At 37.9% G+C, this 17,836-nt stretch overlaps 1 protein-coding gene across 3 annotated transcripts in view; it reads right to left on the bottom strand.

The window, feature by feature from the left end:
• LOC134351649 (protein bicaudal D homolog 1-like) overlaps positions 1-17,836 on the bottom strand; it is a 230,858-nt gene that overhangs the window by 69,933 nt on the left and 143,089 nt on the right. For all 3 annotated transcript variants that reach the window (XM_063058089.1, XM_063058090.1, XM_063058091.1), the window contains 2 exons: positions 15,394-15,546; positions 4,247-4,684 (listed from right to left, as the gene is read on the bottom strand). In XM_063058089.1, coding sequence (XP_062914159.1) covers positions 4,247-4,684; positions 15,394-15,546 — 591 coding nt within the window. The remainder of the gene's footprint in view (positions 1-4,246; positions 4,685-15,393; positions 15,547-17,836) is intronic.

The following is a 17,836-nucleotide window of genomic DNA, read 5'->3' on the forward strand; positions in this document are numbered from 1 at the left end:
TCCTCCAAGTAAATAAGATGATGGTTGAAGCATATCTTCAGAACCTGTCAGAAACTTCATTCAGTAGACACAGACTTTGTCACGTTCCCTAGCAAATATGAAATGGTTGGCTATGCCTTGAGCTGTAATGGTGCTGAACTCTGGAATTCCCTCACTGAACACATTAGTAATCTTTAATTCTTTAAGATGATTATAACCCTGATCAAGCCTTTGATCATCTTGTCTAATACATCCTGATGCAGCTCACTGTCTTTTTGTTTTGCTTGATAATACTGCTATGAAGCACTTAGGGTGTTAAAGATGCCCAGAGCCGTCAAACGCTCCTCATATGTAAACCTTTCATTCCTGTAACCATTCTCGTGAACATCATCCAGACCCTCTCCACTGCCAGCACATCTTTTCTTAGATGAGTGGCCCAAAACTGCTCACAGTATTCCAAGTGCAGTCTGACCAATGCCTTATAAAGCCTCAGCATTACACCCTTGTCTTCTAGTCTTCTTGAAATTAATGCTAATATTGTATTTGCCTTCCTTCTCACCAACTCAACTTGCAAGTTGACTTTTCGGGCTTCCTGCACGAGGGCGCCCAAGTCACTTTGCACTGCTTAGAAAATAGTCTACACCTTTATTCCTTCTGCCAAAGTGCATGACCGTACACTTCCCTACACTATATTCTATCTGCCACTTCTTTGCCCATTCAGCCAATCTAAGTCCTTCTGCAGACTCCCTGCCTCCTCAACACTACCTGCCCCTCCACCTAAATTTGTATTGTCTGCAAACTTGGCCACAAAGCCATCAGTTCTGTCATCTAAATCACTGACCCATAACGTGAAAAGAAGCAATCCCAATACTGATCACTGCAGAACACCACTTGTCACCGACAGCCAACCAGAATAGACTCCCTTCTTTCCCACTTTTTGCCTCCTGCCTGTCAGCCAATCTTCTATTCATTCTGGTATTTTTCCAATAATACCATGTGCTCTTAACTTGTTTAGCAGCCTCAAGTGTGACACCTTGCCAAGACTTCTGAAAATCTAAATAAGCAACTTCCAAGGACTCTCTTTTGTCTATCCTGCTTGTTATTTCCTCAAAGAATTCCAACAGATCTGTCAGGCAAGATTTCCCCTTAAGGAAACCATGATGACTTTGGCCTACTTTATTGTGCACCTCCAAGTACCCCCAAACCTCATCCTTAATAATGGTCTCAAACATCTTCCCAAACACTGAAGTCAGACAAACTGACCTATAATTTCCTTTCTTCCACCTCCCTCCCTTCTTAAAGAGTGGAGTGAAATTTGCAGTTTTCCATTCCTCCAGAACCATTCCAGAATCTAGTGATTCTTGAAATTCCCACAATCTCTTCGGCTACCTCTTTCTGAACCCTGGGATGTAGTCCACCTCTCCAGGTGACTTAACTACCTTCAGACATTTTAGCTTTCTGAGAATCTTCTCCTTAGTTATAGTAGCGGCACTCACATCTGCCTATTGATACTCATATTTCTGGCATACTGCTTGTCTTTTCCACGGTGAAGGCTGATGGACAATACTTACTAAGTTTGTCCGCATTTCTTTGTCCCCCATGACTATCTCTCCAGCAGCGTTTTCCAGTGGACCAATATCCACTCTCACTTGTCTTTTACTGTTTATATACCTGAAAAAATGTATGGTATCCTCTGAGAATAAATTGCCTTTGAGGAGAGTTCTCCAAATTCCAGAGCAGCACTTTGCAGTACATATACCAACCAGTTGTCTCTTTCCAGCTTTTACAACTATGTTTAAATAGACTACTGGTTACAGGGGTCTTTATATATAATGAACTGTCTGGGATGCTGCGGAAGCTGAATCTCCACCATAACACACACAACATGCTGGAGGAGCTCAGCAAGTCAGGCAACTTCTGTTAGGCCAAGACCCTTCATCAGGCCTGGAAAGGAAGGAGGAAGAATCAGAGTTAGAAGGCAGGTGGAAGGAAGGGAGTACAAGATTGAAGGTGATAGGTGAAACCAGGAGAGTGGGGACGAGGATGACATATGAATCAGGGAGTTAATAGGTGGAGAAGGTAAAGTGTTGGAGAAGGAGGAATCTGATAGGAGAGGAGAGGAGACCACGGGAGAAAGGGAAGGAGGAGGGGCACCAGATGGAAGTGATAGGCAGGTGAGGAAAAAAGAAAAGGAAAAAGGGAAGCTAGGGGGATGAAATGATGTAGAGGGAAGGAGGAGAGGGAAAAATTACCAGGAGTTAGAGAAATGGATGTTCATGCCATCAGGTTGAAGGCTACTGAGATGGAATATGAGGCATTGCTCCTCGAACCTGAGAGCGGCCTCATCATGGCAGTAGTACAGGCCATGGGCCGACATGCTGGAATGGGAATGGGGGTTGGAATTAAGACGACTGGCCACCGGGAAATCTCGCTATTTGTGGATGGAGTGAAGGTGCATGACAAAGTGTTAAGGTAGTGGGAAGATGGGGTGAGAGTAGAAATGGAGGAGATGCGGGTGAGGGCAGCACTAATGGTGGCATTTTTACAGGGCACAGGGTGGAAAGAGGTATGGTCAAGATACCTGTGAGAGTCAGTAGATTTATAAAAGATATTGGTAGGCAGTTTGTCTCAAGAGATGGAGAGAGAGATTGAGAAAGGGGAGAGATGTGTCAGAAATGGGAATTAAGGACAGGGTGGAAGTTGGAGGCAGAATTGATTAAATTCATGAGCTCAGCATGGTTGCATGAAGCAGCACCAATGGAGTTGTCAACATGCAGAAAGGGTTGAGGAGCATTTCCAAGGAAAGGCTTGGAACATGGGCAGTTCCACGTAGCCTACAAAAAGGTAGGCATAGCTGGGGCCTATATGGATGCCCATGCTACACCTTGAGTTGGCAGAAAGTGTGAGATGCTAGAAGAGAAATTGTTGAGCGTGAGGACCAGTTCCAGCAGATGGGAGTAGGGCTGTGGTAGAGGGGAACTGGTTGGGACTGTTGTCGAGAAAGAAGTGGAAAGCTTTAAGGCCTTCTTTTTGTAGGATAGAAGTATATAGGGGCAGGATATCCATGGTGAAAATGAGGTGATCAGATCCAGTGAAATGAAAGTTGCTGAGGAGTTTGAGAATATGTGGTGTAACTTCACATGCTCCTGCTATCTTTTGCTGAAGAATGGGAAAGGTAAACTTGTAGTCATGGGTTTGTGGCATGAACTGTCAATACCTTGGGTGCAACAAACTGTTTTATCATTGGGTTGACTGACAATATATCAATGGCAAAGTCAGACAAGAATGAATATAAAAGCCCTCTTGGTTCCGCAATGTGACATTCGAATACAACATCTCTGGATCTTCTGCATTGTCCATTATAATAAGCATGCTACAGAGAATCAGTGCTGAGTACCATCCTGGAAACTTTGGCTTCTTATGAATATTTATTGCTGTCCACTAACTTGAGTCTGAACTTTGGATCACTACAAATAAGAAACCAATGTACTGAAATTTATATTGATTTTGCTCAGTAGGTGCAAACTGTGGCATATCAAGTAGCTGTTAGACTATCGCAGGGGGAAGTGAATTGTAAAATTATACTCTCTGCTCATTTACAGGTTCTTAAGTTGCAGATTGTAAGTTACATCGAAATTTCCCAAATCCGTACTAATCAAAAAGGCTGATGTTTGTTACCTGCCTCTTGATTATGTTCCGTGGAAAACAGTGAGCCTAGGTTAACTATGAACCAGATCTTGTATGCAAACTCTCACTTTTAATGCCTCAATGATGTTCTAATGTGCCATCATGTAGAGGGACTGCAGAACTCAGGATGAAACTCTGCAGATTTATAGCATCACTAGATTGGAGTTTCTTTATAATTTAATAGAGAAAATTCAACATAAAGTCTTTGTTCATTTCAACAGTCACTGGGTCAAAAACTTAAGTACATCAACAAATGCTTTTATTTGTCAAATCAACAGAAGGTTATGTTGGCAGCACAGGGAGTTCCTTTGCAGAGGATTTGTTTGGGGCTCCTTACGGAACAAGAGCTGTTGACTGTAACAAGAGCTGCTGAGAAAGTTGTGGCAGGTTACAGAAGACTAATATGAGACTTCTGAAAGGTGGAGAAGGAGAGATGAAATTAGCATAGTAGAAAAGAAGATAAAAGAGTGAAGGGGAAAATGATTAGAAAGGAAGATGGGGGAAAAATAGCAGAGAACTCAAGAATAAGTAGTTGGAGGATAAAATGAATGAGAATGGGCAGAAGAACAGAGGTGAATACCTGTATAAGTTGCTGCTTTAGTTTTTGCATTTCTGAAATGTTCAGCTCACTGAACAGATCAGAGACCAGAGCTGGGTTGTCAGTTTTTCTGGTTGTAGATGTTCGGTAATCGGCATTGAGTTTTACCAATGAGCCATGTATGTGTCCATTTACTTTATCATCGTTATTGGGCTCATTACCATCCTCAGAGAATTTTAGTCCATCGACAGCAATGTTTATGTGGTTGTTGTACATGCTGTCGCTCATGTTGATATACTGCGAGAGCTCCTTGCGTAAATTATTCTTCTGCTCACGTTCATTCTTTAAAGTCTCCAGCGCTTCCTCCAACTGATGTTCGGCAATTTCCTTTAACCGTATGGCATCTTCCAGCTGACTATTGAGCAGCACCGTCTCCTCTTCCAGACGTTTAATCTCGTGTTTGAGCCCTTCATATTCTACCTGATTGGACAGAATACAAACATTTAGCCTTTTGCAATTGTCATCTGATTTATTCATTAATCCACACAGATCTTAAGGAGCAACTTATACTTTAAATACTTAGGAGGCACTGAAGTATTGATGTTGGTGAACCTACTTAGGCTTCCACACACAAGGCATGAAGCCTAATAGCTGGAGTGTCACCAAGCAGGCAGAGGCGAAGCTGGCTCCCATACCAAGATCATCAGTTTAACAGGGGTGTTAGCATGCACCCAACTGTCAAGATACTGGTGAGCTCGTCAGCTAGATGATCATGTTAAACTGGTCTGGTACGCCAGAGGCAGGTGCTGATGTTGGTTCCTGGAACTTTTGTCCTTATGTGCTAGACGTCCATGCAGTTTATTATTGTGTTAATGACAGAGGAACCAGTGGTGGAACCAATGAATTTGCTGGAAGCTTCCTATACTGATTTTTGTCTCAGCAATAAATTATGCAAGAAGATGATACTCCAAATAAGCATCGATTTTCAGAAAGTCTCATTTGCAGCAACTCCATTGTTAGTGTACGACTAAATTAACAGAGCATACCCCAACTATACCTGATACATTTGCTGAGTGGTCATAACAGTTATAGAAAATAGTAAAGGTGTTATGCTCAGAGGATTGTTTTATATTGACATTGCTGCCACTAGGTTTTACATTCTCAGAGGACAGTTGTGTAGAAGACAACATAAGTTTGGAAGGAGAATGGATTACTGTATCAAATATTCTGGCGCAAATGAAAGAGAGACCCGAGTGTTGATTTACACCCAATTAGCTTAATACTTTTTCTCAGTTGCAATGAGTGTACGGTTTTGTGGATTTGCTACAATTAATTTTTAAGTCTTGTTTCCAAACCTTGATATCACTTAATGAATTTGTTCCTTCTCCTCCAAATAAATGGTCAGTAAAAAGATGGAATTTCTCTATCTCTCCCTGTACTTTCTTTCCTAACTTTAAAAGAAATCTAACAAGTTTAACTTGCTAATATTTTTTAAAACTGTTCCCTACAATTACTATACCACCAACATTCAATTTACTGAGTAATATTCAACTATCCTTCCAAATTGTTATGTTACATTGAAACATTAGTGAATTTGCTGTACAGCTAGGTAAAGCTGCACGAATGAAAATCTGTGTTCCTTTAATAACCTCACCTTCCCCCTCACCTGCACTCACCTGCCAGCTTGTGCTCCCCCTACCTTTTTATTCTGGCTTTTGCCCCCTTCCTTTTCAGTCCTGATGAATGGTCTCAGCAATTTATTTCAATTATTCATTTACCTCTATGGATGCTGCCTGAGCTGTTAAGTTCCTCCAGCATTTTGTGAGTTACTGTGTGTCTGTGTTCCTCCAACGTTGTGAATACAAATTCTATAAAACATATACTTTGGTTATTTTAAGAGTAACTGACCTATTCATACCCTTGATTTTAATAACAAGGCTATGCTAGAAAACCTGACCTAAGTAGAACTTTTTTTGACCAGAGAACAATTCTTCATTGTTCAATTTGAGATAGAAATGACCATTTCCCTTTTATTGATGCTAACAGCTCTGCTTCATGTTCCATTATATTCCACTCCTATTTTAGAAGAAGGCAAATTCCTTTGTCAATGTCTCCTCGGTACATAAGGAACTCGGACTATAGTAGACAGGCAGAAAAAAATTCAGAAGCAGCTTAATACATTAGTTTTGCTCTTGTTGAAAAATTGCTCAAAGTTTTATTTTCTTTTCCATAGTATGTGTAATGATTAATCTTCTGGCTACATTTTTTAAAATGTTAACTTGATGTCATCTGTTGTTTTATTTTGACAGTTTTGGTGAAGTTAATGAAAATAATAGACTGGCATGTACATCACACATCATTGGACTGCAAGCTGGGAACCACCTTGTGTGCACGGCCCGACCTCTGCCTGAAGGACACTGACCCTCCAGTTGTGCTGTACTTACAATCTCACCAGCAGTACCTCTTGTCTTAAAGTTAACTCACCTAAAATAATCATGCAGAACACAAAATCATGAAGCCTGTTTTGTGGTCACAATAAATGATCATTTCCAGACATCTGATAAGCTGCTGCTTCTGTGCACATGGACATCAGCCAGTAAACAAAAATATTAATTCATTAATTTTAAAATAAATCATAACTTGAGAAATGATTGCATGAATAAGATTCAAAAATCATGAAGTTTTCTTTTACCCCCAAGGAGAAAGATCGGTTATCTTTACAGTGCAGCACACAAAGACAGCTAAAGCAGATGATTAGCAGACTAATTGATGTTTAGGGTTACCTCAGGGGCGTCAACTTTTTCCAACATCTGCTCTGTGCTTACGTGGACCCGAATCTCTTTCACTTCTTAAGAGAAAGTTCGTTATTTTTCCAAGGGTGAGAAAAATGGGAGTGACTCTCAATACAATGACCTTTAGAGCAAATATCTGATTTTTTAAATGATTTTCTTTGCAAGGACATTTTCCACAAATGAAGCAGAGCATTCCTCAATGGAACACGTTTGATAAAATCTGTAGTAACAGGAGCAAACTTTTAATAATGGGGTACATTTTCTGACAAAGATTTTCCTCTCTATTCACCACCAAAGGGGGCAAAAGAGAAGGAAGAATGCTGAGAGGAAAAAGGAAGGAGGGGCACTCATCCAAGGAATTAGGAATATTGGCAGAAGGTGAAGTCACAAACTGTCAGCTCAATGCAAAGGGAAGCAAGACTTTAGAATCCAGCAGTGTATGTAAACTAGCAAAGCCGTGTTAGTGATGTGACATTCTGAACAATCACCAGAACAATTGAATTTTACATCCACGTTAATAAGAATAATATAAATGTTTGCAAATAGTGAATATCGAAATGTTTTGTATTTTTTAGCAAGTAATGAATGGTGAAGTTGGAATAAAGGGGCAGAGAAAAGCAGATCTTGCCATCTGGATTTGATTGCTTTTAGAGTGAAATATGGATTATTGAGATTGAAGTGGGCACTCAACAAGTATTCTTTTAAGACAAGAATTGCATTAATGTTTCCTGTTTTGTGTGTCCTAGATCTCAGCTCAACTATAATCAGGCATTTCAGACCTACAATTGCTATATTTACAAGCATACCAGTGATGCCTGCGCTTGGGAATACAAGATTGAAAAGAAGCCATTTAGTCTCTCAACCCCATTCAAAAAGATTGTAACTGATCTGATATCGCAGCCCATAAAATCGCACTATGTCTATTGAACACATATAATAATATCAGCTAATCAAGAATTAATTTCAGTTTGACGGAGGGAGTTCCAAACTTTTCTTGCTCTTTGCATGTCAAGTTCTTTCAAATTTTAATAAAAGACCTGGCTCTAATTCAAAGCCAGACACCAGTCTGAGACTCACAAACAAGCAGAAAGAATTTTTATTTATCTACCCATTTGGTAGGCTATCCCTCAATATCTTGAAACCAGTGCTCAGAACTACAGACGGCACACCTGTTGTGCTTTAACCATGACTCTTAACAGCTAATGCATGGCCTACACACAAATGTATTCGTGAGATTCTCCCGAGATGGAGGGTTCAGAGATTCCCCCAGATTCTACTAATCACCGATACACTTAGGGCATTTTACCATCGCCAATTAAGCTGCACATCTTTAGCATATGGAATTTCTTGTCTGCCAGCTTTTCATCCTTTACAAAATAGTCCATCATTTTTGGTCAAAAGTGAATGACTTCATATTTGCTTTCCATCCTTTGTGTTTTGCTCAGTTGACTAATATCTTCAATTTGATCACATCTCCACATCTTACAGTGTTCTCTTCTATGTCACTGGCAACTTTGGCTAACTGTCCATATTGCTTATGAATCAGATGCATAGCTAAGGCTCAATACAGATTCTTACAGATCACCACTAACTATCTGTTACCATCAGTTACTAATCATATCCCACTACCAATTTCCTACACATCTTCAAATTTTGCTAACAGCCTGTTTTGTGAGTTTCATCATATAGCTTATGGTAATCTGTTTAAATGACATCACAAGGTAGTTCCCTATTGACCTCTTTAATCCACTCTTGAAATATTTAATCAAGTTTGTTGAGCATGACCTAAGCTTTACAATTTCATCCCTGTTCAATAATAAGTTTGAAAATGTTATGTCTTCATTTTGCTTCCATAACTATTGGGATTACTGATTTCTTGCTTTCCATCTTTTGCTCTTTTTTAAATACCAGTGATCAGAACAGTTTTCTAAACCATTGGAACATTTCCCAACTAGAGAGAAATGTTTCGAAAATTGTCAGGATCTCAGCAGAAAGTACAGGACACATTTTAGACCTTGCACTTACTTCACTCTTCATTACCCAAGCATTTTAAAAAAAAGCAAAACTATTTCAATATTATAAAATTACAGTATTAAAAGTGAATTGTATAGTTCATTTACATATGTACAACCTTTTTAAAAGTGAAGTTAATTACTTGCTCTCACCATGTTGTTACTGGGAACAATAGTGATGGTGCAACTCACTTGCATTATTGTATCAGACCAAATCTTAAGCTGTTCCTTCTAAGAGACAAACAGATACTTTATTGAACTATACAGCAAAGTGGTGAGATTATTTTGTGCACAAAATTTTCAGGATAAGCAGTAACACTCAACAAAGGCAGCATGGGGGAAACAGTGGGTCAATTAATCAATGCTATTCTAATGTAATTATTGTTGCAACTACCTGGGAACAAATAAACTGTCCACTCTAACAGGTGAAGGCTGAAGGCACAGCTACTGTAAGAGGAAATTAAATAAGCCTCTTTAGAGAAGCTCGGGATCATTTTGATTGAAGGTGGTGGTGGCAGTGGGGTGGGGGGGAATGCAGAATGATTACCTGGTTTTCATTTCCACTGAAGTCAATGTTTAGGCAATTCAAGAGAAATGTTTTGCAGGTGGCTGTGAAATAGTGTCTGTAACAGTATCACTCATTAAACTTTCCCCAGTTCCCTGAGTACATGTAGGAAATCCTTGAAAAAGTTTAATAGAATTTAGAATTTTATGAATAAACATGTAACCTTCCATTGCATGTTTAAAAATATTGCAGGCCAAATTTTAATAATTTGGAGAAGTCACTTCAGCTTGTGATCTTTTGGTGAATGTTCCACTTCCAGATCTACACATGTCCTTTCACCAAACTAAGTCCTACAAGTATTCAGCCTGAAGTGAAGGACAAGCCCCTCCCACAGCAGCATAAGAGAAGCACAGTGCGTAATCTAACAACAGCCTTCTGCTCTGGTGATATCACTCACACTTTTTCCAATGGAGAGATAGAGTGCAATGACCTGCATCAGAAGAGATGTAATTAGGAATTTACAAAAGAGAAGATGCACATTTCACACACAATATAAAAATGGAAACAAGACCATAAACACATTTAAAGAGGTGACAGCACATCTCACAGAAATGTATTCTCTCTTCACATACAATTTATGATCAGTGTTTACAGTTCACAATATATAAGAGATTGATTTTTGGCTAAAGACTTCTCCTTTGCTCAGTTAACTGCTGGGAAACAATTTAACCAGGGTCATCAAGGTCTTAGACTCTTCCCAGGACTAAACATTAATTAAAGCAATTGTTTAAAATGAATGACTAATATATCTGCTTAAATATACAAAATGTTAATTAATCATCCACATGAACTGAATAAATTTGCAAGAGATTAGATCGAAGTCTGATCCATGCCCTAGAATTAAATCAATATTATGCCAAAGCAAGTTAGATGTAATGTGGGAATATAATGACTTCTCTATTTTATCCATTAGTTTTAGTGTGGCTCATTAAAAATCTGTGGAATTAATTTAATGTAAATTGAGTAACTGCATATTCAAAACAGGTAAGACTCACATATGTGTATTTGCAAATGGTACTAGTTCAATAAAATGTCCACTGCTCTAAAGTCTTCCTCCAATTCCTATCACCATTCGCTTTGGTGATACTTTAAGTTCACTAGAGTTCGTGGTTGACAATTAACAATGTAATAGATATACACTGTATAATGTCAAAGCTCCTGGCAAAAAAAACAACAAAAAACAAAAATCCTTTCCTTGTATCTTCTGGTTCCTGCCCCCATTTGAGTTTTGTTCCTTCACCTATGCACTTTTCTCTGATGCTGTCCACGAATGACAATCAAAAAAAATATAGGCCACATTTTTTCCTTCGCTGTCCTTGGCCCCCAATTTGAGCCAGAACTCATTTCATCGCTGAGTGCTAGAATCAGGGCAAAATCATCCTCATTGACTCAGTTAGCATTTTATTCCTGCCACTTGGAATACAGTTACTGCTTGTCACAGCCTGGAAGTCGGGCTGAGATTAGGATAATATGCTGTAAATCAAATGGGAGAAATGCATTGACATTGAGACTCTAGGGTGCAATGATGCAATGTGAACAACAGTAAAGTGGGAATTTGCTTTACCTAATTGACATGAATGGAAATGAAAACTGGGCAGTGACAAAGGCTGCCTGCTAATACTCCGGGGGTGTTTAGGCTTTATCTCTTCCTCATTCTCCTGTATTTTAGTATAATTTTAAACTAAGAAGAATTAAAAAATATTGACAGTGTGGACTATCATTTTATATTTCTGATTTACAGCCTATTCCACCATCACACTGTGCACTACACAAAGTGAGAGGTTAAAAGATTCAAAGATTACCTTTTTATATTATAGATATCAGGTGGGCATTTTACCATGCAATTGTATTTGTTTATGTGTTAAGGGGAAAGGAAGTATGTCTGAAAGTCTACTCCAACAGTAAAATTCCAATAATCCAGCAGGTCAGGACTTTACTGGTGCCGGACAAGCAAATTTTCTGGTCAACCAGATGCTATTTCTATTAATATCCCATAGACTTTTAATTTGCTTTTTTTTAGATGTTAGCAGTATTAGAATTAATTTTAACACAAGAACGTCCACAGATGCTGGAAATCCAAAGCAACACACACAAATTGCTGGAGGAACTCAACAGGTCAGGCAGCACCTATGGAAATGAGTAAACAGTTGACATTTCGGTCCGATGCCATTCTTCAGGACTGAAATGGAAAGGGGGAGATATCATAATAAAGAGAATAAAAGTTGGAATAAATTTTGCAGTGAACTGTGAGTAAGAGAGAATGAGAACTTGAGCTCCAGTCAGTAGAAAGGAAGTCATCGAGAAATAGAATTTGGTGAGACAGATACTGAACCAATGGGATTTACAAATGGCCAGACAGTGTATTATTGGAACTTTACTGCCACGGGTTTTACGAATGCAGAATAGGGGAAGGTAGTTAACACAATCTCTAGAGTAGGATGTCATATTAAGATTGCCAGTGAGGCTATAACCTTCAGATACTGCACATTAACATTGATGATCATATGTTTCAGGCTTCGGAAAATCCATCACTGGCTATATGAGAGCGGCTTTGAGGAGAAACTCAGTAAGCATATAACTGGCTATGGACCATTAACAGTTGGAGTGCGCCTATCTGAGCATTTTAATAGACCACTCACTAGCCCCTCTACGAACCACCAACCACACCTTCCCCCAATCCCATCCCACTCTGGGATCAGGTATCAGAGTCACTTTATTCTGTTTTTTCTCCTTGAGAATGATTACCATCTGACTGAAAGCAAGGCTTACTAAACAGAGTGACCTCTGGGAAGCGAGATTGCTCATGTTGTATACTGTGAATGCTTCTAAGAGAGTGGAGTTCTCAAGAAGGGAGGATTGTGCGTAGGATTGTGAGGATTATTGACTAACATGGGTGACAAAGATGGAGGCATGATGCCATGCAATGGAACAAGGAGTTCACAATCCTCTTGACAGCTAGAAGAACATGAAGAGCAACATATTACCTATTGAAGTAAGGATTATTTCAGCACCTCAATTATTTTTCACCAAATTACAAAAAGTTGGAATGAGGGACTGCAAAATCAGAAGTCCATAAGGCACACATCCATTAATTTTAAAAGAAAGCCTCTAGATTAATCATATGTAGGACAAATCATATTGTCTGTCTGTTCACTACCCACATATTCACTGTCGCTTTCAAATAGGATTAATTACAGAAAAGGGACTTCTTCGGTCAGTTCCTCTTGACTTTTGATTTTAACCAATTTCACATAAGCTACAATTCAATTTATATCCAGAAATACAGGGCTTTAAATTCCAGCAATGGGCAGCAATAGGTTGACCTTGGGTATAAAGGCAACTCTTGGAAAAGATATATCCCAAGGTGATGCATTATGAAGCTAACAGCAACCATTGTTATTAGACTGCTCCTTCTAGATTCGGTTAAGTGAGGTTAAATTCAGAGGTCCTGCCGCTTCATAAGTTGAACAAGTTTCCTATTAAAAACTCAGAAATCCTTGAGACATAAATTTGCAAAATTTACTCACTAGATAACCTTAATTTATTCCAGAGGAAGTTAGAGCTGACATATTCGGGATTAACTGTTTTTTTAATTGTCAAGCAACATTAATAATATCAGGAAAAAAATCATCTTAAGACTTTGATTAATAAGTTTAAAAAGCTGCACTTTTTCTTTCTCCTTATCGCATCACACTTAGCCCCTTTGCTTTCACTTTGAAACTGTATCTCCTATATGTCCCAGTTTAAAGCCTTCATTCCTACAATTCACTACTCATTCAAGTCATAGATATTCTGTGTAAGCGCCGCAATGAATGAGAAGCCCAAATTGATAGCAGGATGCTGTTCAAGAGAACCTTATGACCAGCAAGTGCTGTTCCTTCACTGCTGACTACAAAATCCAGGGCAATGAATTATGCAAGTTGTCCATTAATTAGAGACTTTGAGCCCCATTATCCGATTGACACTGCCAGTTTTGTGTCCCACCTTCCATTCACTGAAACACTGCTTACCACATCATGCTCATTGGTTTTATTGTCTATTGTCTGTCCACGTGACAAAACTCATTTAGCCATCACTGCACATTAATTTAAAAATGGGAAATCAGTGGCAACAGGAGCAAGGATTCCAAAACTTACTTCTACAAAAAAAAGCCTTTTTGACCTCACTTTTATTTTCTCAGTTTTGTTTGCATTTGAAAAATTATTTGGTTTCTCTCCCATTTTTCTTCCCTGCAGACTGCATATAGCCAGGCCTCCCCTCGTAGCACGGAGGTGGAAGGGGAATAAACCTCTTTACCACCTTCTGGCAGTGGAGCCCAGTAATTGATCGCGGGACATATAGAGAGGCAAAGGTTTGCTGCCTCTTCCTCTGCCGATGTTGGGGTCAAATTCTGGGTGATACAAAGTACTGTAACTGTCCCTTAAAATGACAGGGTATTAAAGTTGATTTAAAATTTGTGGTTTCTACATGTGGCCAACATTTTGTCCCATAAGCATCAAAAGTATCTAGATTCCTAGCTGAAACAGATATTGACACTTTAAGGCTTGAGAATATCAGTATGTTATATCGTTGTCATTTATCATGTCATTTGTGCAAACATTTCTGTTCAATCAACAGGGTAAGGGTTAAGTTGATACTGTTGTAGAAGGCATCAATTTAGGAATATTTGTCTTGCCATTGCCCAACATTTGAACAGCATTAATTAGCATTGCTTTTCTGCTGTATAAATATGAAGACAATCACTAGCCATAACTTGCATATCAAAACCTTGCACAAGGCATCTGACTCAATCTAGTTTCTTTTGTTTTTTGAATCCCCCCTCTCCACTTTACTGGTGCATAAAGCTCAGTATTTGTCATGGTGTATTTGCATTGAACTGCTGTGAGAATATTGTTGCATCAAAAAATAAATATCAGGATATCCTTAGGACTGTTTCTAAAACCCACCTTAAAATTTCTAACAAGCAAATTCACTTTGTCTTCTGAATATTCAATAGGCACCCAGAGATGAAAATTAAAATGTTGGTTACCTTAATTTAATAAGTACCCCCAACTAACTCATGAAGTTTATGCATACTGCCATTGGATACAATCTGACAAGCAACTAAAGCCCGTTTCAGATATTCCTCCAGTTTTGCTACAGTTAAGAATGCTTTGGATGAAGAAATGGACTCTGCTTCATTTTGCTCAGATATATGGCATCTATTGAACTGCAAATCACATATTAAAAGAATAAACTAGAAGCATATATACTAAATGAATATAGACTGAGGGAGATCAGCAATATTTTTCTGTCTATCTGTAACCTGAAGTGTATATCCAGACGTCAGATTCAATATTGAAGCTGCATAGTTTTCTGCACCTCAAAGTGGATAAATCGTCTTGTAAAAACTTCAAGAAATTTATATAAATTTACATGTGGATTATTCTTGTTTATTAAACCCTTATCCTGTTGAATGAGCAGAAAAAATGTTATGCATAATACTCTAAGGATTAACAAATTTAACTCCTTTATAAAGTAGTACCTCTAGTTCAATAGCTCACGGAATCTATACCACTGGGGTCCATACAGTGTCTTTGTAAGTGTTCTGCACCTTTAACCTGCTGACTCTGCATGAGTAGTAACAAGCAGGCAAAAATTAAATTTACATACAGATGTACCATAGCTAATACTTGACCAACACATGCAAAAGAAAATCAGAAAAGTTCTCAAGAGGAACTGAAGTGCAGCTGTTTCAAGTCTAACAATTATAAACACATTTTAGTTTTTATTGTACAAGTTGTTGACAGCATCTAATGGATCCGTACCAGTACCACATACCTGATTTTGCTTGAGGGTTGAGACAAGCTTCTGTAGAGTGATGTTCTCCTCTTCTAACTCAGTGTAGTCCTGCAGTAGTCGCGTTTCACGAAACTTGTATTCTCGAATCTCATCTTTCATTCGTATTCGCTGCAGCTCCAACATTTCATTATTCTTAGTAGGAAATAAGAAAGACAAAGATAAGCTGATTCATTCTATTTGCTGAGCTATCATGTCCCTGAGGCAATATATTTGATGGGCTTCCTTTTCACTCTAGGAGGAGTGAAATTATCTGAAGAACCATACACCATTTTGGTCACAATGGTGACACACAAACTACTGCAAAACATGATTCAATTACCCTTAGACTGTATTAATAAATATGGATAAGGTTTGTAAAATAATTTCTCTCAAACTTGGTGCCAGTTAGAAAGAAATAAGAATGATTGCTATTTAACATTTAATAGAGGCTGCCATTGGCTTGAATTTCCAAAACATGTTCAACATTCAATTAATTTTCTTTTCCAACAGAGACTTTCCTTGTGTGATGTCATAATTGAGAACTAAAAGAAGAAAAATAATTTTCTTAAAATAATGTTTTATCCCCAACATTATCCCCTGAAGAGTAACTTCGTGAATCAGTATTGCAGCTTCCATATTACATTTCTTTACATTCGCCAAAGACATGTCCAGGACTACTGTCCATACATTTGCACTCACTAATAGGTCATTACTATAAAGTATGTCTGGTGATCTTTCTTGCCCTTAGTTCAACAGTATAAAAGGTGACTATTGGATGTCTATCATTACTCCATCTGAGATGTTTTAACTCAGCAGAAATGTGGAATTCATTAGGCTTCTTTCTGAGCTGGATCGTACATATGAATAGGTAGAGGAACCAGGTCCTTTATATCTCATTTGCAAATAGTGATGATATTCTCTATTGTATTTATGCTGCAAAACAAATAACTTCAAGATCCTGGTGCTCTAAAAGTTGCCATACCTCACGTACACTTTAAAAGACTTCATTACGGTTTGAATTGTGCCATAGATTTATTGGCTACCCCACAAGCCAAGTTTTGTCATTCAGTGCATATGGCATTCGAACAGGTCAGCACTTTGTTGGACTGTATGTTTATCTTTCTTTCTTTTTAAATCTTTTTATTGAGTAAGTATACAAAAAAGGTAAGCCATATAAACATTAATACAATGTTAAAGTATAATAAAATTCCAAAAGATAACAATACCAAAAAGAAAATACTACAAACAATGTAATTTAAGCATAAGAAACCAAGATAACATAATAGTATACTAGATTTTATATATATCAATGGAAAAAAAGAAAAAAAAAACCCCAAAAAAAAAACCCACCGTGCAACTAACTAAAAGCAAAGCAAAGCAATGGGCTAACTTGAAACCAAACAGAGTTAAACTTAAAATCACGTCCTCAATCCCGACCTCCATTAAAACAGTGAAGAGAAAACAAGAAGGGTAAATATTACATTAAATGAAAATATCGAATAAAAGGTCCCCAAATCTGTTCAAATTTAAATGAAGAATCATAAAGGTTACTTCTAATTTTCTCCAGATTCAAACATAAAATCGTCTGAGAAAACCAAAAAAAGGTAGTTGGAGCATTAAGCTCTTTCCAATGTTGTAAAATACATCTTTTCGCCATTAAAGTAAGAAATGCAATCATTCTACGGGCTGAAGGGGAAAGATTACTAGAAATTTTAGGTAGTCCAAAGATAGCAGTAATAGGGTGAGGAGAGATATCTATATTTAATACCTTAGAAATAATATTGAAAATATCTCTCCAAAAAGTTTCCAAAGTAGGGCAAGACCAAAACATATGAGTTAAAGAGGCTATCTGCCCCGAACATCTATCACAGAAAGGATTAATATGCGAGTAAAAACGCGCTAACTTATCTTTGGACATATGTGCTCTATGAACCACTTTAAATTGAATTAGGGAATGTTTAGCACAAATAGAGGAAGTATTAACTAATTGTAAAATCTGCCCCCAATCATCCACAGAAATGGTAAGCCCCAATTCCTGTTCCCAATCTACCCTAATCTTATCAAATGGAGCTTTCCTAAGTTTCATAATAATATTATAAATCATAGCCGATGCACCTTTCTGACATGGATTAAGGTTAATTATCGAATCTAAAATATATATAGGAGGAAGCATTGGAAAGGAAGTAAGTATAGTACTTAGGAAATTTCTAACTTGTAAATATCTAAAAAAATGTATTCTTGATAAGTTATATTTATTAGATAATTGTTCAAAAGACATAAGGGAACCATCTAAAAATAAATCCAAAAACCGTAAAATACCCTTAGTCTTCCAAGTTTGAAAAGCGCGATCCGTAAAAGAGGGAGGAAAAAATATGTTACCTAAAATAGGAATCGCTAACCCGAATTGATTAAGATCAAAAAATTTTCTGAATTGAAACCAAAT

The sequence above is a fragment of the Mobula hypostoma genome, chromosome 9 (genome assembly GCF_963921235.1).
Source record: "Mobula hypostoma chromosome 9, sMobHyp1.1, whole genome shotgun sequence".
Lineage (NCBI taxonomy): Eukaryota > Metazoa > Chordata > Chondrichthyes > Myliobatiformes > Myliobatidae > Mobula > Mobula hypostoma.